The 26649-nt window shown below is 38.7% G+C and overlaps 1 protein-coding gene across 1 annotated transcript in view; it reads left to right on the forward strand.

Annotated features, from left to right (window-relative positions):
- The window catches only part of CGRRF1 (cell growth regulator with ring finger domain 1), a 131718-nt gene that overhangs the window by 17307 nt on the left and 87762 nt on the right, over positions 1-26649 (forward strand). The window contains exons 2-4 of the mRNA XM_053697598.1: positions 66-205; positions 4204-4381; positions 21738-21885. Of these exons, the coding sequence (XP_053553573.1) occupies positions 66-205; positions 4204-4381; positions 21738-21885 (466 nt within the window). The remainder of the gene's footprint in view (positions 1-65; positions 206-4203; positions 4382-21737; positions 21886-26649) is intronic.

The following is a 26649-nucleotide window of genomic DNA, read 5'->3' on the forward strand; positions in this document are numbered from 1 at the left end:
CAAGAGGGAGCTCTACTCCAGAATTACATTTGTATTAGTGGTAAATCACCTTTTATGTTTTGCAGGTTTGGTAGAGAAGTTCCTGTTATACTGAGGAACACAGAAGAAACAGTTTCTATAAATTATGTTGCCAAGAAACAGATGAAACAAGTGAAGAATCCTTTTGGATTAGACATTTTTAATCCAGATGCAGCTTCAGTATCCAGTGAGTGAATATATTGAAAAAATGTATACATCACAATATAGTTAAACAATTTCAAATATGTATCTAGTTGTAACAAATGAAAGATTTAATGCAACACTGGATAGTGCAACGTCTCAATCTCACAATGAAATCTTAGATACATTTTAATGTTGGACCCTGTTGCATTAAAATAAACATCAGATTTATTGAAAAGGCTGATATCTGTGTATGAAGTGGCAAATGGCAAACCAGGAAGAAGTCTGGGCCCCTCTGTCAGCCTACATCATACCTTAGAGAATTCCCATGGTTCTACTGTAAATTTGTCAGGCACATATGCGTATTGGGGCTCCTGGACCCTCTGTTGGCTACATACTCATGTATGATATCAGATCACAACCATGTTTACACCACTATCCAATCTAATTGTCCCAGGGCTAAAAAGGAAAAGTAAATTGTTTGGTTGTGAGCGAAATCCGCTGCACGCTGATTTCAGGCTCTCAGATATCCCAACCACGTTAAAGTAATGGTAAATCCAAGCGTATAACAAACGCTAGGATTTACCATCACTAAAAAAGAAACATTCATTTCTGTCATAATTTCCTAAAAACGCTGTTAAACTCACCCTATCTGTAAGGCAAGTATATCGCTTACTTGGCGTCTCTGGCCGCCCCCAAACTCAGCGCTCTTCTCCAATGAGGTGACGTTTCCCCCTCTAGACCAATAGTCATGCTAGGATGTCAGTTGACACGCACGGCTATTGTTTTAGAGGTTGAAACTAGTGATGCACCGAAATGGAAATTCTGGACCGAAACCGAATCCGAAAATCCGGGATGCACTTGGCCGAAAACCGAAACTGATACCGAAAATGTATTTTTTCAAATTATTTTTTATGGATAATTAGAGCCAATAAAAAAGCCCACACTTTTATTGAAAGTAACACACTAAAATTGGACAAAAATATCTTAAAACAATAATATGCTACACAATAATTTTACCAAGAAAAAAAAAAAAAACAGGCAAAAAATGCCATTTTCGGCCAAAATGTTTCTGCGACCAAAATTTTGGTGCATCCCTACTTAAAATAATTATAAATATTAATATACTGTATTATTCTTAATTTAGTTCTATGTAACAGAATCATATTTAACAGGTTTTTTTTTTAACAATTATCCAAATAAAGTATAGTCCTAGAAAACTGATATGTAGAACAGTAAGTCAAGTAATAAACTTAAACAGCAGCTCTAGGCTAGCATCACATTTGAAACATGCTACACAATAATTTTACCGAAAATAACAGGCTAAAAAACCAAAGTAGCCAAAAATGTCGTTTTTGGCCGAAACTTTCTGCGGCCGAAATTTCGGTGCATCCCTAGTTGAAACGTCACCTCATTGAAGAAAGTGATGTGTCGTGGGCACTTATAACACTTATTGCTCATGTGCTTATCTGACACCGCGTTAGAGCTACATCGCTAAACCCAAAGGTAGTTATACATATTTTACATTCCAATGTTCTTCACATAGAAGAAAATGTTCTGATTATTTAATTTTTTTAAATAAATATCTACACGCACACACACACACACACACACATATATATATATCATATCCAGTTTGCCTCAAAATAGAAAAAAAAACAGATGCTGCACTCACCGGTCTTGTAGCAAACAAATCCTTTAATGTTATAGTTAAAAGTCCATCAAATAAACACAAATACCCCCAAACGTTTCGGTACCCTCCTGGTACCTTTGTCAATGAGTGTGTAATAGTTCCCCAGCAAAACAGGATCGTTTTGCTGGGGAACTATTACACACGTTTGGGGGTATTTGTGTTTATTTGATGGACTTTTAACTATAACATTAAAGGATTTGTTTGCTACAAGACCGGTGAGTGCAGCATCTGTTTTTTCTCTATTTTGAGGCAAACTGGATATGCTATTTACTTACATGCAGCACCACGGCAGTTACATACAGTTTCATGGAGTGCACCTATTCATTGACTTTTTATATTTATATTTATATATATATATATATATATATATATATATAATTTTGAAAGGCAAAGAACATTTTCTACTATGTAAAGAATATAGGAATTCAAAATATTTACAGTAAAAACTCTGCCTACCTAGATATGCTTTTCAACAAAGGATACCAAGAGAATGAAGTAAACATTAAAATAAAAGTACATTTTAAAAGTCTCTTAAAATTGCACGCTCTGTCTGAACAATAAATGTTTTAATTTGTGACTTTCTTTTTACATTAACATCTAATACCAGTCATTTGTGTTGCGATAAGGTTGGGTGGAAATAACCCTATTTAGTAGAAGATTTTCATTTCTGTCTGTAGTAATCCATCAGGAGACATTTAGATTTGAAAAAGGCTAGTTTTTAGACTGAAATTTGCCATCTAATTTTGTGGGTGGGGGTTTGTGTCTTCATTTTTTTTTTCACTATTATTTTTATTTTTTTATTTCTGGCTTTAGGTCAAGGATAGGGAGGGGCACCTTCATAGTTAGCTTTTTTTTTGGTGGGGGGTCTTTCTGTGGTATTTTTTTATCAGGGACATATATATCATTTTTAGGTTTGTTATTATTATTTGTAAGATCATGTAACTTTAAAACCATTATGACCCATTAACAGACAAAAGAAATGGCATGAGCCTTCATAGGAAAATGACTTGCATGTGATAGATCTGTTGTATAAACACTTTCAGTAGGATGCAATGGTTCATACTTAACCACAGATGATAAAGGCACATACAAAGCAATACAGGTACAATGGAACTAGTGAAACCCAACAAAAATTATAATAAGGATACTTGAAAAAGCCATTATATATCAGGCAAACCATGGGTTGGACATGGGGTTTTATTTTGCACATTAAAGGGATATGAAACCCGAAACTTTTATTTTGTTGTTCAGACAGAGAATACAATTTTTAAAAAGATTCCAATGTACTTTTTGTACTAATCAAATTTAGCTTTGTTCCAATGATATTCTTTGTTGAAGAGATACCTAGGTTGGTGTTTGAAGCACAACATGACAGGAAATAGTGCTGCCATCTAGTGCTCTTGCAAATGGATAACATTCTTACAAAACTGCTGCCACATAGTGCTCCAGAAATGGGTAGCTCCTAAGCATACATCCCTTCTTTTTTTAACAAAAGATACCAAGAGAACGAAGAAAATTGTTAATAGAAGTAAATTAGAAATTTGTTTAAAATTGCTGCTCTATCTGAATCGTGAAATAAACATTTTGGGTTTAATATCCCTTTAAATCCTTTGTACTGGTAATGTGTAAACACAACTTGCACCCAAGCCTGGTTAACTACCTGTTTCTTACTAGTCCAGGAGAAGTGAACTATTCAATATTTCCAGCCCAATATATATATTTATTTGAGTTAATGGATAGTTACTAAAATCATTTAAAGGGTCATGTTACCCCTATGCTGAATCCCTTGAAAGTCATCAAGCACAGCTGTAAAATGCTGACTCTTTTTTTTTTTTACATAGAGAAAATCATGTAATATTTAAAATATTTTACTTCAAAATGTATTGATGTATTTAGCTCATCAGAGTAAGTGCTCTGTAAACAGCTATCCTTCAGCTACTCTTTTTCCAGTCATATGCATTTTGCAAGAAAAAAAACAGCCAATCATCACTTTGCTTTAATGGGATCTCATAGAATCTCACCATAAACTTACAAGTTTCATAGTAAACTGATATAAAGTGCCTGCACGTGCCAGATGCACACTCCCTTGCAACTCCTGAGACGGGAATCCTGATTGGATACCTAAAGTCCTCTTACAATAGGATGTGACTACTGAGGATATTTTCAGGTATAATATCTTCCTTTCTTAAACAGAGATGTTAATGTGATATTTTCTAGTTGGCTTTTTACAAATATTCTGCATCGCTTTCAAGTGATTCAGCAGTTGGGTAACGTTCTTTTAACAAAAAAACTGTCAGGATGCTTCCTTATGTAACACTATTATAACTTTTATTTCGCTACTCTGTCTTTAGCTGGGGTTACGCTGATGCCGAACTGTCTTGAGAACTGTGTGCTAACCTGTTACTGGGGGTGCAGCGTGCAGAAGCTGCAGGAAGCGTTACAGAAGCACGTCTACTGTTTTCCTATCAAGAGCCCTGGAGCTTTAGAAGATGCTTTGTATGATGAATATCTTCATAAGGAGCAATATGTGTATCCTTCCATTGGGTTTCTTTTGCGCAAGTTAATAGCGCATGTTTTTTATTTATTTTTTCTATTTAATATTGCATTCCAGGAAAAATATTTTATATATCATAGCTTACAATCAGGAGCAAGTTAAAGGAACAGTAAACACCTTGAGATTTTAATATAAAACATTTAGTTGTGTTGTAAAACAACATTGCAATGTACTTTCATTGTTTATTTTGCCCCCTTTTTTATGCAATAAAGCTCTGAAAATTGTGTTTTTTCAACTTCTCAGATATGGAAATGCACCCGGCTGAATTTCTAGTGAAAAAATCAAGTACCCTGAACATATGGGAAAACAAAGGATATCAGTCTGTATCTGTTAAGACCAGTCCTTCTTGTTTTTAGAAAACTGGAGTTGATGCTATTCTTGATAACGCAGCCCTGGATAGCGGGATGTAGCTTGGGCAAAAGACAAAAAATAAGAGAGAAAGAAGCGCAAACCTCTCTAAGTGTAGGTTATAAAAACATCCAAAAAATTAATAAAAGTGTAATATCACACTCACATTTAAAAACCTCAAACATATGAGGTATGATTAGAACCAATAAAACTATTACTCCCTTGATATTGCTGGAGGTGGGAAACCAAGCGGACCGCAAGAGCTGGCGTAAACACAGTCTTAGGGTTCCAAAGGTTACACTCCTACCGCTTCGGTTAGTAGAATAATCCACATCAAGGGGCATACAAATATTAGTTTCAAAAAGCACCACAGTTACCAATCCGCTTCCTCTGATTGCTGGCTTCGAGGAAAGTGTGGACGTTTAAGAATGTAGACAGTGAGCATAGCCTTACGCGTTTTGTAGGGGAACTCCTTACTTCGTCAGAGGCTGCCCATTGTTATAGTACCGTCTATTTATAGTCCGAGCTGGAAAAAACATTCCCAAGTCTTCTCAGAGCCATGAAAAGAAACAGTGCCACAATATATCTAAATGCTTGTAGCAAGGCGAATCTTATTACACATAATGGTAACAGGTTGCAAATAAGTATAGTAAATGTATAGACATGCATATGCACAAAAGTAAACATCGCAAATTCGCCTATAAGATTCAGACTATGTTAGATATGTATAACCTGTGTATGGCGTAGTCATATGTCCTATCTAGGTTAATATCAAAATTTATAATAATGACAAATAAAAAAACATATTGTTAAAAGCTTTTAAGCTAAAAACAGAAAACTGCTAGAAATTCATATATGTATATCTATAATAAAACACAGGATTAGTAAATTACGTTGTAGAGAGATTTTTTGGATCCATACCCTGGGTACATTAGAACCCAGAGGTATGAACAGAGACAGTGATTTGATGGCCTTTTTAATTGACGAATGATATCACTTTTATTTTGGTTCTACGTAGTGTGTGTGTATATATAGGTGTGTGTTTGTATGTGTGTATATATATGTGTGTGTGTTTTTTAGCTCTTGGATAATTGAACCAAATATCTATTATTGGTTTTATTCTACTTTTTTGCTTTCCTTTGCTATAAATGTTGTTATTTAAAAGGTTTCTAGGATCACAAAAAAATAGATCATCTTTATTTTTCATGAATAGACACCTATGTTTTACTAGGGTTTTTTTGTTGTTGTCGCCATCTTGTGTTTTTTATATATATAGATATATAGATATAGATATATAGATATATAGATATATATATATATAGAGAGAGAGATATATAGAGATATATATATATATATATATATATATATATATATATATATATATATATATGAATTTCTAGCAGTTTTTTGTTTTTAGCTTAAAAGCTTTTAACAATGTTTTTTTATTTGTCATTATTATTAACCTAGATAGGACATATCACTATGCCATACACAGGTTTTACATATCTAACAGTTGATATTCTGAATACTATAGGCGAGTTTGCGATGTTTACTTTTGTGCATATGCATGTCTATACATTTACTATACTTATTTGCAACTGTTACCGTTATGTGTAATAAGATTCTCCTTGCTTCAAGCATTTAGCTATATTGTGGCACTGTTTCTTTTAATGGCTCTGAGAAGACTTGGTGACGTTTTTGCCAGCTTGGACTATAATTAGACGGTACTACAACAGTGGGCAACCTCTGACAAAGTAGGGAGTTCCCCTACGAAACGCGTAAGAACGGTAGACCCATCAATATACTTTATTGCTACTAATAATATACAGTTGTAAACCCCTGACTGGTTACCACTGTCCTTTACTGATATGCAGCACTTTTTATGAGGATCATACTTTTTTTTTGTTGTTGTTGTTAAATCAATTTGTTTAATGTATTATTTATTTTCTATTTTTCCTTTTTAAGGAAACTTAAAGGGACAGTAAACATTGAGATTTGTATACAACATGTTTAGTTATACATAATGAAACAACTTTCTGATGTATTTTCATTATTTATTTCCCCCCCCCCCCCCTTTTCATGTAGCCTAGCTCTGATTATTGAGCAATTTCTAATTTCCATAACTTAAACTGCACCCTACTGACTTATCAGTGCCAACTCTGCTACATATCTTTCTCTAATTGTCTTTATCAGATGACAACAGCTAAACAGTGCACTCTATACTAACATTATAACCAAGGCTAGTCTAATTAAGCCCATATTGGCTCCTCCAAATAAGGCAAACAGTGGGTGGAGTTTGGCTATTATCAAATAAAGTAAAAAGGATTTAATAACATCAAGACCTGGCTGATACGTTGTTCTATAGCAAATTACAGGGTGTTTACTGTCCCTTTAACTATGCATTAACACTTTGAGATTCTAATATTATATAAAGTAAGAAGAACCTTTGCTATATACTTCCATTATTTCTTTTGTCCACTTTACATGTAACTTAGAGATACTAAACCCAATTTTTTATTTTGTGATTCAGATAGAGCATGCAACTTTCTAATTTACTCCTATTATCAATTTTTCTTTGTTCTTTTGCTATCTTTATTTAAAAAAGAAGGCATCTAAGCTAAGGAGCCAGCCAACTTTTGGTTCAGAAACACTGGACAGCACTTGTTTATTGGTGGGTGAATGTATCCACCAATCAGCAAGCATAACCCAGATTGTGAACCAAAAATGAGTTGGCTTCTAAACTTACATTCTTGCTTTTCAAATAAAGATAGCAAGAGAACGAAGAAAATTTGATAATAGTAATTTGGAAAGTTGCTTAACCCCTTAACGACCGAGGACGTGCAGGGTACGTCCTCAAAAAAAAGGCAGTTAATGCCTGAGAACGTACCCTGCACGTCCTCGGTTTGGAAAGCAGCTGGAAGCGATCCTGCTCGCTTCCAGCTGCTTTCCGGTTATTGCAGTGATGCCTCGATATGGAGGCATCCTGCAATAACCTTTGGTAGCCATCCGGTGCAGAGAGAGCCACTCTGTGGCCCTCTCTGCACCGGAGATCGGTGGCTACCTGCGTTGGTGGGTGGGAGCCGGACCGGGAGGCGGGTGGCGGCCATCGATGGCCCTGGTTATGTGCAGGGGGGGCGGGATCGTGGGCGGGGGACGAGCAGGGGCGCGCACGGACGCGCGCGCGTGCACGGGAGGGCGGGGGCGGGCGCGTGCACGGGGAGGGAGCGGGTGGGAACCGCTACACTACAGAAAATGATTTAATAAAAAATGTATAAATTTCGAAATATTTAAAAAAAAAAAAGATCAGCAAGGTGGTGGGGGTTTGTCTGTGTGGGGGGGGGAAGCTACACTACAGAAAAAAGCCCCAAAAAAATAAAAAAAGCACTTTTTTTTGCAAACTGGGTACTGGCAGACAGCTGCCAGTACCCAAGATGGCCCCCAATGAGGCAGAGGGGAGGGTTAGAGAGCGGTTTTGGGGGGGATCAGGGAGGTTGGGGGCTAAGGGGGGGATCCTACACCCTAGCATATGTAAATATGCTAAAAAAAAATTTTATTTTTTTTAAAAAACCCTTTTATTTTAGTACTGGCAGACTTTCTGCCAGTACTTAAGATGGCGGGGACAATTGTGGGGTGGGGGAGGGAAGGGAGCTGTTTGGGAGGGATCAGGGGGTGGGATGTGTCAGGTGGGAGGCTGATCTCTACACTAAAGCTAAAATTAACCCTGCAAGCTCCCTACAAACTCCCTAATTAACCCCTTCACTGCTAGCCATAATACACGTGTGAGGCGCAGCAGGATTTAGCGGCCTTCTAATTACCAGAAAGCAACGCCAAAGTCATATATGTCTGCTATTTATGAACAAAGGGGATCCCAGACAAGTATTTACAACCATTTGTGCCATAATTGCACAAGCTGTTTGTAAATTATTTCAGTGAGAAACCTAAAATTGTGAAAAATTTAACTTTTTTTTCAATTTGATCGCATTTGGCGGTGAAATGGTGGCATGAAATATACCAAAATGTGCCTAGATCAATACTTGGGGTTGTCTACTATACTACACTAAAGCTAAAATTAACCCTACAAGCTCCCTAAAAGCTCCCTAATTAACCCCTTAACTGCTGGGCATAATACACTTGTGGTGCGCAGTGGCATTTAGCGGCCTTCTAATTACCAAAAAGCAACGCCAAAGCCATATATGTCTGCTATTTCTGAACAAAGGGGATCCCAGAGAAGAATTTACAACCATGTATGCCATAATTGCACAAGTTGTTTGTAAATAATTTCAGTGAGAAACCAAAAGTTTGTGAAAAAATTTGTGAAAAAGTGAACGATTTTTTGTATTTGATCGCATTTGGCGGTGAAATGGTGGTATGAAATATACCAAAATTGTCCTAGATCAATACTTTGGGATGTCTACTAAAAAAAAATATATACATGTCAAGGGATATTCAGGGATTCCTGAAAGATATTAGTGTTCTAATGTAACTAGCGCTAATTTTGGAAAAAAGTGGTTTGGAAATAGCAAAGTGCTACTTGTATTTATGGCCCTATAACTTGCACAAAAAGCAAAGAACATGTAAACATTGGGTATTTCTAAACTCAGGACAAAATTTTGAAACTATTTAGCATGGGTGTTTTTTGGTGGTTGTAGATATGTAACAGATTTTGGGGGTCAAAGTTAGAAAAAGTGTGTTTTTTTTCAATTTTTCCTCATATTTTATATTTTTTTTTATAGTAAATTATAAGATATGATGAAAATAATGGTATCTTTAGAAAGTCCATTTAGTGGCGAGAAAAACGGTATATAATATGTGTGGGTACAGTAAATGAGTAAGAAGAAAATTACAGCTAAACACAAACACCGCAAAAATGTAAAAATAGCCTTGGTCCCAAACGGACAGAAAATGGAAAAGTGCTGTGGTCATTAAGGGGTTAAAATTGGGTTTAGAGTCCCTTTAAATGGGCGTTAAAGGGACAATAAACATTGTGCAAGATGTTACATAATGTGCAGAATTATGTAACATTTTTGTATTTTTTTTTCTCTCAAAATACCTAATTTGAAGGCTGAAACTATACTTGCCTTGTAAGCAAAGCAATCCTCTTCGGTGCAGCAGTTTTTTGTTTTGTTTTTAACTATCACATCCCAAGCTCACTGTCTAATCACAGTGCGCCCTATCGTGCTATTCAGCCACATGAAGCGCGCTTCCAATGGTATCTATGCTATCAAGTACAATTATTTATTGGTAGATATAGGCATACCAGAAACCTCCTGCTAAGGCGCACTTTATCTTTAATATACACCATTCTAAATCACACCAGCCCTTGGATAATGCAGGATTCTAGGGATCTAAGCCTGGACATCCCACAACAGTTATTTGATGATATTGCAAAATCCTCCATCTCCACACAAATCTTAGAGTAAAACTTTAAAATACTGCATAAGTGGTACCTGAATCCTAGCAAAGTTGAAAGCACAGTAAACACCTTGCAATTACAAGACATTTCTGATGTGTTGTTATAGAATAACATATCAGCCAGTTCTTTACATTTTCAAAATAAGTTAACATCCTTTTTACTCAATGATTTTTCAATAGCCAAACTCCAACCACCATTTGCTTTATTCGGAGGAGCCAATCTGGGCTTTAGTCCACAGAAAGCAATCATAAACTTGGTATAAAGTTGTTTTGCCATTATTATCTGATAAAGCCAATTAGAGACATATATGTAGCAATGTTAGCCTTGAAAAGTCAGCAGGGTGCATTTCAAATTCTGGAAATTAAAAATTGCTCAGTATTCAGAGCTGAATTACATGACAAGGGTGTAAAATAAATAATGAAAATGTATTGCAAATTTGTTACACTACACATGACTAAACAATTACATTTTTTTAGCTTCTTTTTATTGAGGAAATGTACAAACAGTTTGAAAAGGCATTAGCCTGTAAAAGAAAACAAAAAGACTGCATAGCATATAAGCATAGCATATAAGATACTCCAGAGACATACAAGAAAATAGCATCATTCATATGTCTTTAAATCAAATAAGTGTCCATTGAACAGTGTTCTTACAAAGTTCCGATGTAAACAAATAAGTAAAAAATTTAAATCATGCAATTGTGTGATGTCTGGGGAGAGTGCCTATGATGCTAAGCACTCCCTCCAGCCCACGATCCCACTCAGGAAACGACTTTGTCTTTAGTAAGCCCAGTGCGGTTAGGACAGCATTGAACATCATAAGGGCGCAAAGGGGTTCAAGAACATAAACATGACAACAAAAAACAACAAACAAACACTAAAAGAAAACAATGAGAGCAGATGTTAAAGGGACATTCCAGCCAAAATTGGAATCCACATGGAGGCATTTCAGTTTTGAATAGAAGCATTTTTGTAATATAAATGTATTGGCAAAAATGCTTCTAATAAAAGCTATAGCCATTTCAAAAGTGTATTAATATGCACTGTGCACAAGCATTGTACCATCTGGTAATGACTCAATTTGTTAATTGCTGACATGATACAAGCCCCAGTTATTATCTGAGCAGCTGCAGTATTTACAAATGCTGGTGCACTCAGAATATCTAGCTATGCTTCACATGCACATGCAGAGAAAAATGTTAACACTAAAGCAGTGATTACTTTTACTAGAAACATTTTTGCAAATACATATATATTGCAAATATGTTTCTATTCAAAGATTTAATTCATCTATGTGCATTTAATTTTTATCCGGCATGTCCCTTTAAGGGCAGACTGCTGTCATTACATATTACTGAGTGAGACCGGGAAGCAATACTGCAGATGACCACTAGAGGTCCTCAGGTTCAAAGAGTAGTACACTTTGCTTAAAAAACAACAACAACAAAAACTAAAATGCAAAAAAAGTCGTGCCAGTGGTTTATTTTGTAAGTTTTATATGGGTGAACAAATATAATACAAAACCACCAGAAACTGTCATATTAGACATAAAAACTTGTATGAATTAAAGTAAGCACTGACTGAACATTAGCCTATAGTATTAACTTCTGTGCTACTGTGAATTTCAGAGAAAAACTTGCCCAAAGTACTGGCAAATTTTTAGCATGTTTGTTATCACGTTATTTAAACAGAAATAGCCTTTGTTTTTGTTTGTATTTACCTATAAAATATATATATATATTGTATTGAGGTTTTTAATTCACAATGCATTTCAGGAGAATCCTTACACAAAAAGTGTTTCAAATAATTATACATCAGACATTATATATTATACCAGGATATATTAAACATATTTATAAGGCATTGTTTAGAAAATATCAATATACACGATGCTTGTTAATTAAATTGTATGTCTTCTAGATGGTATCTGAAGCCACTCTTGGACACTGCAAAGAGTAAAAAGCTACAGAAAACAGTCATGATCATTAGGGGACCACTTTTGGATCCCAAATGATAAACCTCCATTTCTAATTATATAGAGTAGAATTCTATAGAACTATTAACACCAACACGGTATCTAGAACATTGTAAGCATTAAATCATGTAGCGCCACTCTTGGGCCCTTAGGACTGTAGTGATAGATTATACTAGTGGGAGAAAATTATAACTTGAGATTTGTCCGGTGATCCAGAATATACTTATAAAACTTGCATTTGTTATGTTTAGAGAAGTATTATATACAAATACTAGAAAATTGAGATCCTTAACCCTTTAAGGACACAGCTTTCAGTTTGCTCAATTGTTTTATGACGGAAAAATTCCGTCATATGTCCTTAAGAGGTTAAAGTTAGATATGAAACAGCTTTATATTATACACAATCAGCTTACAATGACTATAGCTACTTAGATTAGTGTATATCTCAACATGTGACATTTGGATGGGGGGAGTGAATTTATCATCATTTCAGTTATTAGTGCAAGAGTTAAAGGATTCTAAAACTTTGTATTTTTCGTTGTTTAAATTATTTCAAAATCGTATCTATAAACCTTCATTAGCAAAACTTACCCACTTTGAACGGAAAATGAGCGTTACAAGATGAATAAAATAATATATTATATTTAGGAAAAAACGTCATCAAAGACAAGCCCCCGTTTTATGTGCCTTCAATGCAATGAACTATTAGCCAATCACAGCATGATTTAGTGCATCTCATTATCGGTTGTATTCCTCACCCGGCGCATGCGCAATACTATACGTCAATTAGCGATGCCAGACTTGCCCAAACCAAGTTCCGAGAAACACGCATGTGCTTTTCAAAATTTGATCGATTTGAATAGGTAGTCCTATTCACACAGTGTACGGCTTGTTAAGCCGTCTAATGCAATTAAAACTGCTTATATACCAGCGTAATTATTTGCCTTTTTTTGCTTGCTATTTTTTTTGCTAAGTATGATTTTGAAAACTATATAAATAAATAATCAGTAAAAACGAGAGCGCAATAAATGGAACACTATTCAGAAATTTAACGGTGTTTGAAATTCCGTTAATAGTAAATAAATCCTTAAGTAATTACATAAACAACTTATATTGTTACGAAATGCATTTAAAAATATTAGGGGTTTAATTCATATATGCTCACATTGAAATAATTATTTAATTAAATGCTCGTTAAAGTAAGGGTTATTCTCGCAGCGTAACGCTCTTACCTTGTCTATTCCACTGTAACATCTGTTTGCAGGTATCAATTCAGACAGTCTGCGGATTCAATGGAACGTGACATATGTAATGATGTTTCAAGAAGATCGCGCATTACGCACAAAGTCGGACATCTTGATAACTCAGGTTGTTGTACACGATTCGTGAAAGAAAAATAAGATTAGATCGATGGGTTTGGAAATCAATAAAATTTTGGAGCAGCATAACTAGAGTACAGTAAAAATATGACACGCAAAGCTTATTACAAATGATTATAATATATGTATTGAGAGGTTAAAGTTACATTTTTTTTATCGTTTAGTGTCCCTTTTAAGCTACACAGCTTCTGTTTTACTTCAGTAGCCTTATAGGCCTTAAACCTTTTCCCTAAGAACTATTTCAAAAGTCCTAAGACCATAACAACTTAAATAATTATATGACTGTTAGCATTATAATTACTATCTGCATCCCAGTGGATCCTTTACACAAATATCTAAAGAAAGGGCTGGACCAACAACATAGTACCTTCTAATATAAAGCAATAGCTCTCATATATAATCACTGCTGTGCTGTATAGAAAGTTGATATAGATTTAGAGCTATGATATAGCCATAGTAGTATGAGAGAAAAATTACAGTCCATAATACCATATAGTTAGACCTAATCTCCCGGGCACGGGCCCTATACCCAGGCGACCGGTGAATTTGTCATATTGATTGTCAAGGACAGATAGGTAATAAGCAATATAGTGTAACTTTAGATTATATTCTTTATGGGTTGGCAATATCTTTCTAATTAACCTATATACTATCATTGAAACATAATGGAGTACATACGTAGTGTTAACATGAGAAGGCACAAATCAAAATTCAGTGTGGTCAAATATGCTAAAAGCTAACCATCCGTATCATGTAAAAACTGAGTAGCTATAATAAGAGAGATGAAGAATAAGAATTGTGAAGTAGGAAAAAGGTATACCTTAGTCACTAGCTGAAGTTTAAACTAAATTAAGTTTAGGGTGACATAATTTTTGAAGTAAACAAAGTAGATATGGTATAAGAGGTAAAGATCAACTAACATATTTCACCTGTAAGGTTATGCAGCTCACCATTGCACAGTACGTGTATATCAAAGGAGTCACAAGTATATAGTAATGTTAGTAAAGGACAAGGTAGATCAAGACCAATTTGCAAATATAAAATAAAAACAAAACCAACAAAAAAGATATTGTTCAACTCAGGTGTAAATCTGATGAATACCTGTAATTAAAATGACAGGAGTATATTGTGCCTCATGAGTCAGTAGTATAGTTACTAATAGTTGCATTATGGCAGGTCCACAACTGTGAGGATCTATCCTATTCCGACTCTCAAGTGTATTCTTAAAGTAGGATATAGAGTAATATTCCAGGTCGAGAATGTTTTTTTATTGTCCTGGATGTCATTAATTGAACGGTGTATGCAATACATATGATGTGCCTTAAAGTCTGTGCGCATGGTACCTGATCTGGATAGCACATCCGCAAAGCAGTCTGTATCTAAGACATCTTTCTTTCTGTCTGTGTTGACAATCATCACTGCACCAAGTTCCACCTCCTCGTCTAAGCCGTTATGACGGTGTTCGGCTAATGGCTGCAAGTCACGTTGACCTCCGATCTCGTCTGTGGCAAGGCCCATTTCCAAGCCATCCTCAGCTGAGCTCAATGATTTGCCCTGGACCTCTGCAGCATCAGGACACTCCGCATGAATTTCGGGTGAGTGAGACCCAGCCTGTGGAGCGATCTGGTTTTTGAGGTAATAGTCTTTGGAGATCTTCTTTTAGCTATCGCTGGAAATTGCCAAAGCAATCTCTAATTAGCTGTGAGGACTGATGTTCCCATTTGGTCAAATAGTTCTCCAATTTCCTGGGCATAAGAACATCTCAGGTTGTTTGCTGGAGCCATTAATGCCTGTTAAGCAGTATTGGGCATATGGTGTGTAAAGTCTCTGTCTAATTTTCTCTCTTTTGTATAGTAAATATTGTAAGATTTATCACTCAAATTCTTTTTGCTTACCCCGGAGTCCAGGGGGGGTTGCATCTGCTTATTAGGCCGCCACCTAAAATCCAACGGTCCAGATCAGTCCATGAAAGTACACAAAAACAATGTATTTTGATAGAAATAAATATATGTTCTGGTTGTTCATTGTCTAGTCTCAGAATATGTCGTTATCAAAGGTAGATTGAGGGATATTCTAATGATAATTGGCAGATTATCCCCATGTATCTCAAAGCTTCTCTTTTTTCAGTCTTTCATGGCTGCCGTCCCAGCTATATATATTTTTAAAGTAATTTTTTTACAAACTTTGGGTTTCTCACTGAAATGATTTACACACAACTACTGCAGTCATAAAACAAATGTTCAGCCACCAATCAGCAAATAGCATAAAGGTGATGATAAAGCTATGCTTTTCTACAAAGAATACCTAAATAATGAAGCAAATTAGATAATAGAAGTAAATTGGAAAGTTATTATAATTGTATTCTCTATCTAAATCATGAAAGAAAAAATATGGGTTTCCTGTCCCTTAAAGTTGGGTCTCAAAAGCTTCTAGTAATGGCATCAAAATTCCCTCAACATTCTGAATAGTAAGTGTTGCAAAGTTTTCCTTATCAACAGGTACACAATCCATTGTGGCTATAAAGCAACAAGACAAGCAAAGCTTATCCAAAGCTCAATACTGCAATTAAGGAGCACCTTGATTCCGCCACGCAGCAGCCACTATGTAGTTTGCCACGCTAAGCAGAATACGTTTTGGGGCCAGTTTAGTCTTAGCTGGCCCAGTACAGGTTTCTGGATGTTCAAGGGGTAAGGAGAGATTGAATCCTATATCCAGTAGGTGTCCATGCATCCAAACTGCCAAGGCAAAACTGGATGGCAAGGATTAATAACAAATGGTTGAAAAATTAAGGATACTCTTTTTCTTTTGCCATTTCCTTGCACCGCCCACTGGAAGTCTGCAAGCATTTTATATAAAAATCTCAAGGTGTTTACTGTTAATTTAAACTGATATTAAACACTTCATTTTTGTAGCAAGAGTCAAAACTCTATAGGCCATGTTCCCCTTTGTGGTGCTGTGTCAGGAAGAAATGGACCCTGTACAAATGAAGTAAAAAAAAGAAAACCTAAAATCCTTTTAAAATGATTAGCACATATTCCAATTGTTTATATTAAAGGGATATGAAACCCAAATATTTTCTTTCATGATTCAGACAGAGCATACAATTTTAAACAACTTTCCATTTTACTTCTAATATTTAATTTGCTTCCTTCTCTTGTTATCCTTTGCTGAAAGGTTAGGTTAGCTCAGGAGCAGCAAAGAACCTAGGTTCTAGCTGCTGATTGGTGGCTGCATATATATACCAATTGTCATTGGCTCACCCATGTGTTCAGTTAGAAACCAGTAGTGAATTGCTACTCCTTCAACAAATGGTACCAAAAGATTAAAGCCAATTTGATAATAGAAGTAAAGTTGTTTAAAATGGTATGTTCTACCTTAATCATGAAAGAAAATGATTGGGTTTTATGTCCCTTTAAGTATAATCAACTGCTTAGTGTTTTTTATGACAACAATGAAATGTATATCCCTTTAAGAAATAATTCCCTTCCAAAAAGTGGAATTGCTGGAGATGTGGTAGGGTTGCCACCCGCCCCGGTTTCACCGGGACAGTCCCAGTCTGAGACTCTTTGTCCCGTGTCCCGGAACTAGCCTTAAATGCCCCGAGCTAAGCGCTCCCCTGCAAGCAGCAGTGAGCACAGACTTTTACTTTACAAAAAATAAGCTGGCCAGAGGAGCGCTTAGCCTGGGGTAGGTGGAGTCTGCAGTAGAGACAGAAGATGATTGATGTGGGAGTGGGGGGCGCTTCTATACTTAGATGAATCAGCCCATTGGTTTCTCACACAAACACACCCACTGAGTGCTGGGAGAAGGAGACGTTACTCCAGATGTTGTCACTGACGGCTGCGGCGGCCGCCGCCTAACACTCTGTCCTAGGTGTGTTACCAGAAGGGGGAGATGGAGGAGGTGCCATATGCATCCTGTGAAATAAACCAACACGGGAACAGCTCCGCCTCCAGGCTTAGCAATGGCTCCTACATCTACAGACTCCAGCCGCCTGGGCTGGGCCACTATGAGGGGAGCGCGGGCGCGGCCGGAATCAAGCCCAGGTAAGGCGTGGTCTCTATTGGGGGAGGTACTTTAGGAAAGTCTGGGGATGTGTGACCTTTATGATTTATTTTGACAGGTCTGACCTTACACACGGGCTTCCAAAGCAGATAGGGAGCGGTTCACGGGGATAGCAGCCAGCAAAGGCAGAGGAGGCAGCATAAGCTTGGGACTGGCAGTATATATATTATATATATACAGTATATATATAAATATATATATACAGTATATATATTATATATATATATAATATTTATTGATTTCCTAAAGAATTTGAGGCCGCGAGAAGCCACGCCCCAAGCCACGCCCAAACCACACCCCAAGCCACACACCCTCCACGCCCACTTAAAAAAGTGTCCAGGAATTTTCTGGGCAAAAGGTGGCAACCCTAAGATGTGGGGGCATTGCTCTAAAATAAGAGGGTCCTAGGACATAGTTATATATGAATCATCAGATATACTAAATCAAAAATGAGCAATAATTTGATTAGTCAAAACTCAAAGTTGCCCACACATGCAGATGAAACAGCGCTAAAATAGATGAATTGATAGGACTAGGAGAATACAACTATATCTAAAATAATCAGCTAGACCATTACACCCAGACCTTTGGGAGGAGTATGTAAACAAAAAATATTAATAGACAATTACACCTCATATAAAATGCTAGAGCATATAGTCACACTGTCAGAGAGTGAACATAGAAAAGGCTCATTTACCTATGACATAAAGTATAACACATTTGTATTTGTTCATACTAAACGTGTTCACTCAGTAAGGGAAAGATTTAAGGAATAGACAGATATTTCAAGTAATATAATGTTAAATTTGCCTTAGTCAATGTTGTAAAATTCTTACAACTGTTAAGTTGTAAGGTTCGAAAACTATTATTAATAAAGCTAGTTTATAAAATAAATACAATTCTATTATCAAATGTATCTTTTTTGGGTAGGCTCAGGAGTGTGGTTTAGGAGTGTGCATGTGTCTAGAGACATATATGGCAGCAAGAATGCTTTTATTAGGCATGGGCATTCGGATACTTTGTTAGCATCCGATTGTGGAGGGCGGCGGCCGCTCGGGGCGTTCATCTCTTTTCGGATCCGGATTTCTTCTTGTGAAAGTGCAACACACTAAGATCTGGATATCTAAAGAGACAAATGCCATGAGCGACCGCCTTCTGCCACATTTGGATACGAACGAAGCATCCGAATGCCCATGCCTAGCTTTTACCGATGTTACACATTTACTGTGATTGCAGCCATGAAGCGCTCTATGCACGCTACCTACCTCTCCTCAGTAACAAATACCATGAGACTAAAGCAAATTGAATAGAAGTAAACTGGAAACTTTTTAAAACTGTTTGCTCTGAGTCATGAAAGAAAAAGTTTGGGTTTTATGTCCATTTAATGTTGGGTTTTCCAGCTCTGAGAATTGACAACCTGCAGACTTCACAACCCTGCCACATCTCTCTCTCTAATTAGACTTAGTAAAGTTGATCACATAAGGAATTACAAAAACTATTAAAAAATGACTGGCTAGTGTGTCTACTCCTGTAACAAATCCAGATTAGCTTCTCCAAATAATGTAAATAGTGCTTTTTCTTATAAACTTGTATATTTCAACTGTTCAAACAGTCCTTGTTGTAAAAACTTTAAAAGGACATTAAATACTTTGAGATGATAACCCCTACCCTAACTCATCTCTTTAACCAATCTCTCACTGCAGGCACATTTCCTGACACATTCATGCGTCAATCATACTAATCCTAAAAAAGCCCTCGCTTGACCCTTCTACGCCTAACTATCGACCGGTCTCCTTACTTCCCTTTTCTTCAAAATTATTAGAACGACTAGTCTATAATCGGCTAACTCAATTTCTCACAACTAACTCCTTACTTGATCCACTACAATCTGGTTTCCGCCCTAAACACTCAACAGAAACCACTCTTGCTAAAGTAACAAATGACCTGTTATCAGCTAAAGCAAAAGGCCACTACTCCTTACTAATTCTTCCTGACCTGTCCGCAGCTTTTAACACAGTTGACCATCCTCTCCTCCTAAAAATACTACATTCATTTGGTATCCGAGATACAGCCCTCTCCTGGTTTGCCTCATATCTCTCAAATCGCTTGTTTTCAGCTTCCTTTAACAACATATCTTGTGATCCTATGCCTCTTTCAGTTGGAGTACCGCAAGGCTCTGTCTTGGGCCCCTTGCTTTTCTCTCTCTATACATCCTGCCTTGGAAAACTTATAGCCTCCTTCGGATACCAGTACCACTTATATGCTGATGATACTCAAATGTTTCTTTCCTCTCCTGATATCGCTCCCTCTTTACAGGTCTGCTGTCTTGGGGTCACACTAGACTCAGAATTCACATTCAACCCACATATGCAAGCGCTTACCAAATCCTGCCGTTCACACCTACGCAACATTTCCAGAATTCGTCCCTTCCTTACTCAAAAAACTACAAAAATACTTATGCATTCCCTCATTTTGTCATGCATTGATTCTTGCAATCTACTGCTAAATGGCCTATTACACCGCCTCTACTCCCTCCAATCTATTATGAAAGCTTCTGCTAGACTCCTCCACCTAAGTCGCCGATCTACATCAGCTGCTCCACTCTGCCAGTCTCTACACTGGCTCCCGAAAACACTTCAGAATACAATTTTAAGTATTAACCCTAACTTACAAAGCACTCAACAGTCTAACTCCCATCTATATTTCCTCTCTCATCGTGAAATATTCCCCATCCCGTCCTCTTAGATCAACCTCTGACCTACTTCTCTCCGCACCTGTTATCTCTACGTCCCACTCCTGTCTCGAATACTTCGCACGTGCTGCTCCTGTCCTCTGGAACTCTCTACACCGCTTCATAAGACTGTCTCCAACCTTGTATAGCTTCAGACGCTCCTTGAAAACCCACCTATTCAGAGAGGCTTACCATCTCTCATTCTAACCAAACCAATACATGAACTGCCTGACTCGCTGCTGCAACTATAACCGATGTGACAAGCTACCCCAACCTTATATCTCTGCACCCTAAATCTGTAGACTGTGAGCTCTCCTAGATAGGGCCCTCTTCCTCTTGTACTAGATTTGTTTAGTTTTGCTATGTTAAGGGTCTGTCGGACGTGATCTGACAGTGCGGATCAGGTCCGACAGAACTCGCTGAATGTGGAGAGCAATACGCTTTCCATATTCAGCATTGCACCAGCAATCTGCCAATCGGCCGCCAGCAGGGGGTTGTCAATCAACCCGATCGGGTTGATTTGTGGCGATGTCTGTCCGTCTGCTCAGAGCAGGTGGACAGGGTTATGGAGCAGCAGTCTTTAGACCGCTGCTTCATAACTGCTGTTTCTGGCGAGCCTGCAGACTCACCTGAAACACAGGCCATCAAACTCCATACGGAGCTTGATAGATAGGCCCGCCGATTGGCTGCACACTCTAGTGACCTATTTATAACTGTCCCTTATTGGCCACAGCAGAGAAAGTAACCTAAGTTACAACATGGCATCTCCCATTGTTTTATAGACTTTAAAACTTTACACCTATTTTTCACTATTTAAACAACTAATGAAACTTTAAAAAAATACATCTACATGTCAGTATTCTATCTAGCATTTATTTAGTTTTTAATGTCCCTTTAAAGTACCTTTACGCTAAAGCTGTTTAAATTGATATTAAAACTAACATAGTATACAGCGTGTGTGTATATATACTGTGTATATATATATATATATATATATATTTACCATCTTTTAGACACAATTAAAAAAAAAAACTCCCTTAAAGCAATCCTATTCATACAAAAATAGCTCAAATTGGACCCATGTGTTGTTTTTACGGACTATTTATGCATTTAGATTTTGATATTATGGAGTAACATTAGTTTGCAATACTATGCTTTTTAGTTTTTTCTTGGCTGCAAACATTTTTATGAAGTACAGAATGGTGCAACTTTATAATCAAAAGCTATTATTTTTATATTCATTTTTCCTTATGTGGCCTTTGTGGTACATTTAGTGACTTGATAATAAAAGTAAGTTGAACAATCACAGTAAATATGAGTACGTACTAGTGTAGAAATTGTTATTGCACAAACATGAAGTACATACTATTATAAGGCTGCAAAGAGACAAGTGAACCAGCATTTTTCCTAAACACACACAGTGCTCAGAAACAGAGCAGAGAGGGAATCTACATTCAGTTGCCAGAAGACAACAAGATTGAAAATTTTGGTCCAGTGCCCCGAACTCGCTATCCACTTGTTGCCCTGTTAACATTATCTGATGAAGAAGACAGGGAGTTGTACGACATCGTAAGTACTTTTTGTGGTACATTTATGGTTTTATTTGTTGTCTGCAAAATGATGTCACCCTTAAACATTTGCCTGGCAGTGTAGGATACAATGTGTCTATATCACCTTTAGTATCTATAACAGGAGTGACCATCTGGTAATTTTGCATCCAGGGAGTTTCATGCAGCCTTTGCTTTGTACAAGAAGATATACAGTATATGTATTGCTGGTTTGATTTTGTTTCACCATTACTTATTTCAAGAATAATACCACCTTTTTTAAGTTATTTTGGGATTGATTGTATATTATTACTATGTTTACTCTTTCTATTGCTGTATTAGACTTGAATTTTAGTCATATTTTTTTAGCAAGCTGAGTGAATTTGTATAAATATTTCCATCTTAATGGGAGGAGAGTCCACTGCTTTCATTCATTACTTGTGGGAATTAAGAACCTGTCCACCAGGAGGAGGCAAAGACATCCCAGCCAAAGGCTTAAATACCTCCCCCACTCCCCTCATCCCCCAGTCATTCTTTGCCTTTCGTCACAGGAGGTTGGCAGAGAAGTGTCGGAAGATTCAGAGTAGTCTCTTATGGAGGGTAGTTGTTACGGTACCAACAGTGTACCAAGGGTTAGTACCAGGGAACAATGTCCTGCATAGGGAATCAGCAATTCACAACCCAGCCAGTTTCAGGTTTAAAACAGAATGTCATTTATTAAAGGCTAGATGCCTAGTATTTATACAGGTTTGACACCCCCCCCCCCAGATGGGGGTTGAAAGACTGTTGTACATTACATGGAGGGAACAAGCCCTTTGACATGATACAATAGAATTATATTACTTAAACACTTCAACCACAAGACACTCTTGGCCCTTCTTATCACTTAGGCGTTTTCTCTCTGGAGGTGATCAAACAATAGAATGCTTAGCACTAATTAGATTATAGCTGGAGCCAGCAACTCTGTCTTTAGAAATTAGTTTCTTAGCTAAACACAATTAACTCCTTCAGTCCTGACAGAAGGGTCTGTCACATATCTCCCCCGTTGTGGAACACTCCGGCAGACCCGGCTTGACCCTTTGGCGGGTCAACCTGGGGATGACCGGACTAGGAGGTGGTAGGCATGTCAGTTTGCCAGGACAATCCATCTGTATTCCCGTTATGAGAGAGAATTCCTGTCCATACAAAGAAGGGTTCAACTTCCTCAGTGCCCAGACTAGGGCTAAACAGTCCTTCAAAATCCCATCAGCTTCTTTACGAGTTTTCTGTACCTGCTCTTTATAGGTATCCACAATCCCTTCATACTGACATAGGGTGCCCTTGAGTTGCTGCACCTCACTATGAGCCAGCGTCAGCTTCTCCTCAAGTGTCGCTAAGTTTGTCTTTAAGGTTTCATGTCCCACTCTCAAGCTGGTGTTTTCTGCAGTCTGTCGGTGCAGCTTGTCTAGCAGAGATTCACGTTCTAAACGTGCTTTTTCCTCTGCGCTCCTCTTCTCCTTCATCAGCGCATTGTAACGGGACTTCCACGTATCAATAGCGGATAGAGATTTACTGAGCTCAGCGTCCTGGGGCTTAGCAGCAGGGGGGTCAGTCTCTGCTGCACGGATCTGAGCACGGGTAGTCACAGGGTTAACATCAGCGGGACCCATGGGAGCATAGGCAGAAACAAGGGGAGCCAAGTCATTTCCAAGAAGAACATCAGCAGGTAAGTCCTTCTTGACCCCCACATTCACAGGTCTAGCGCCCACTCCCCAATCCAAATGTACCCTGGCAACAGGTAGGCTGAACACATCGCCCCCTGCTACCCTCACAGCCACAGTGTCTCCAGTGTACTGTTTCTCAGACACCAAGTTCTTTTGAAGCAAGGTCATAGTAGCACCAGTATCCCGTAGACCACTGACCTTCTTCCCATTCACTTTAACCAGTTGCCGGTTATTCCGGTGGGCAGCTTGCACAAGGTCTGCCTCATGTAGGATGCTCCAGCATTCTTGCGCCTCTACGTAGCGGGCCACAGGCTGAGAGTTACGTGGGATTCCGCCGGCGGGTCTTCTCCAGGACTGTGCTTGGTTCGCTGTATTTAGGGGACACTCTGGTCTTTTGTGCCCTAGTTGCTTACATCCAAAGCACCAAATAGGCTGTGAGTAGCCCCGTGAATTGAACCGGGCTCTCTGAGGGTAGTTCGTGGCCGGAGGCCGTGTGGTATAGCGGTGCGCCGGGGGTTGGTAACTGGCAGCTGCTGGGGTGACTGGGGGTCTGTACTCCACTCTAGCAGGGGGCTTAGTGGTAGCAGTGTCCAGTTTGCGGGCATCCATATACTCATCTGCCAGGCGAGCAGCTTCATGCAGGGTGGAGGGTTTACGGTCCCGAACCCACTCTCTAACTCCTGCTGATAACTTGTCAAAGCAATGTTCCAACAGGAATAGCTGCAGCACCTCTTCCCCAGATACGGCTTGGCACCCCGCTATCCAGTGAGCTGCTGTGCGGTGCACCTTACATGCCCACTCAACGTAGGAATCACCAGCTAATTTAACAGTGTCTCTGAACCGCCTCCGGTATGCCTCCGGTGTAACCGCATACCTGGAGAGCAGAGCCTCTTTCACAGTATTATAATCCCCAACCTCCTCATCTGGAATGGCCCGAACAGCCTCACTGGCCCGGCCGGATAATTTTCCGGATAATATCGTGACCCAGTCCTCTGCGGGTACCTTGTGTAGTGCACATTGCCTCTCAAAATCCGCAAGGAACCCATCAATCTCTCCTTCTGTTTCCAGGAAGTTTTTAAAAGCTGCAAAATTTACTTTTCTCTTTTCCACTTGGGCTGCTGCAGCGCTGCTTTGGCGAAGTAGGTTGGCCTCCACAGCTGCTATGACCCGGTCGATAATTTCCGCAGATGGGTTGGGGCCATAATATGCCAGTCTTATTTTAACCGCCCGATCAAAGCTTGCTTCTTCAGGGGTTCTGTCTGATATGCTGGGCCCATTGGTTCCTTCTGTCCCTGGTACTCTTTCCATCTTAGTCAGTATTGTAATAATCCCCCTCTTCCTGAGGTTACTGGCTTGTGTAGTTGCTCTTCTGGGCGATAAGGTTCATTCCGTCGCTTGCCACCAATTGTTACGGTACCAACAGTGTACCAAGGGTTAGTACCAGGGAACAATGTCCTGCATAGGGAATCAGCAATTCACAACCCAGCCAGTTTCAGGTTTAAAACAGAATGTCATTTATTAAAGGCTAGATGCCTAGTATTTATACAGGTTTGACACCCCCCCCCCCAGATGGGGGTTGAAAGACTGTTGTACATTACATGGAGGGAACAAGCCCTTTGACATGATACAATAGAATTATATTACTTAAACACTTCAACCACAAGACACTCTTGGCCCTTCTTATCACTTAGGCGTTTTCTCTCTGGAGGTGATCAAACAATAGAATGCTTAGCACTAATTAGATTATAGCTGGAGCCAGCAACTCTGTCTTTAGAAATTAGTTTCTTAGCTAAACACAATTAACTCCTTCAGTCCTGACAGAAGGGTCTGTCACAGTAGTACTCTTCGAAATGGGACTGGAGTTTTAAGTAATCTTGTCAGCCTCTCAGTGAGAGCATGGATGAATGTTAGAGTCCGGAGATGCAGGGAGAGTCTTTCTGCGAAAACCATCCCGACTCAGATTAACAGCTCCATAAGCAATCAGTGTTGACGAGTTTCACTGCCTGCTTTCGGCTCTCAAGTCCATGTCAGGAGCGATGCTACTACCCTGTCACACTTGAAAGGCCGTGTTCCTGTTCCATAGCATAGATTCTGGTAAGATTGTTTCATTTTTTACACATATGATAACGTAAGAAGACAGGGTCACAGTGTGTCTCCTTTTATATCTATAAAATCAAGGGTAATACCCTCAGTAAGGGGTTATTGAACAGGGGGGATTTGTACATGATATTGTTTATTGTGCTAATGCTGCAACATGTGTGACATGAGGCTCTGTCAGTGTGCGAACAGTTTACTTTTTGAGAGATCTGCGCGGGCCCTTTATTGGCACGTTTTCGCTTTAGTTTAGAGGCGTTCCTGCATGGCATTCCATGTGACCGGGTGTGGCCTCTTTAACTTCCTCTTCTTGACCGTCGGTGTAGGAGACGTTTTCTCTGTGGTCCGGGTCATAGGAGGTGGTGAGTGCCCCGGCCATTAGGATATAAAGGGGTCATTTAATATTTAATAAAGGTGCAAGCTATGGAGGACTCTGATATGTTAGAGGGTACTTGCTCTCTAATTAAAACTAATAACTGTCTATTGTGAGGAGGTTCCGGTTGATCTGCCTGCTCAACTTTGTTCCACATGCTTTGATAAAATTGCTATAGCTAAAAAGAATAAGAGATTTAGTACAACTGAGCCGTCCACCTCTGAGGGTTCTCCGTCCTGCGAGGTGCGTTCCCTACTTTCATCTCTGATTGCACAGGCAGCTCCCCTGGGCACTACTAATCCTGCTGCTGGAGGGGCCCTTTGGCCGCCAGATTTCGCTGATCAGTTACAAATGGCGGTTACTGCGGCCTTCAATGCCTTACCACGCCCTGCTAAGTGCAAGTGAAAGGTGAAACATAGCTATCTGTCCCAGGGGTCATCTACTCCGCTGGATGTCTGACAGATTATCCGCTGATGAAGACGACTCTTCGGAGGACATTTTCTCTGTGTGGGCTTCGGCGGTTTCTAGGCCTTCGTCAGCAGAGAAGCCAGATTTTAAATTTAAAATGGAGAATTTGCGCTTTCTGCTGAAGGAGGTGCTTGCTACGTTGGAGGTT

Source organism: Bombina bombina, chromosome 1 (genome assembly GCF_027579735.1).
Source record: "Bombina bombina isolate aBomBom1 chromosome 1, aBomBom1.pri, whole genome shotgun sequence".
Taxonomy (NCBI): Eukaryota; Metazoa; Chordata; class Amphibia; order Anura; family Bombinatoridae; genus Bombina; species Bombina bombina.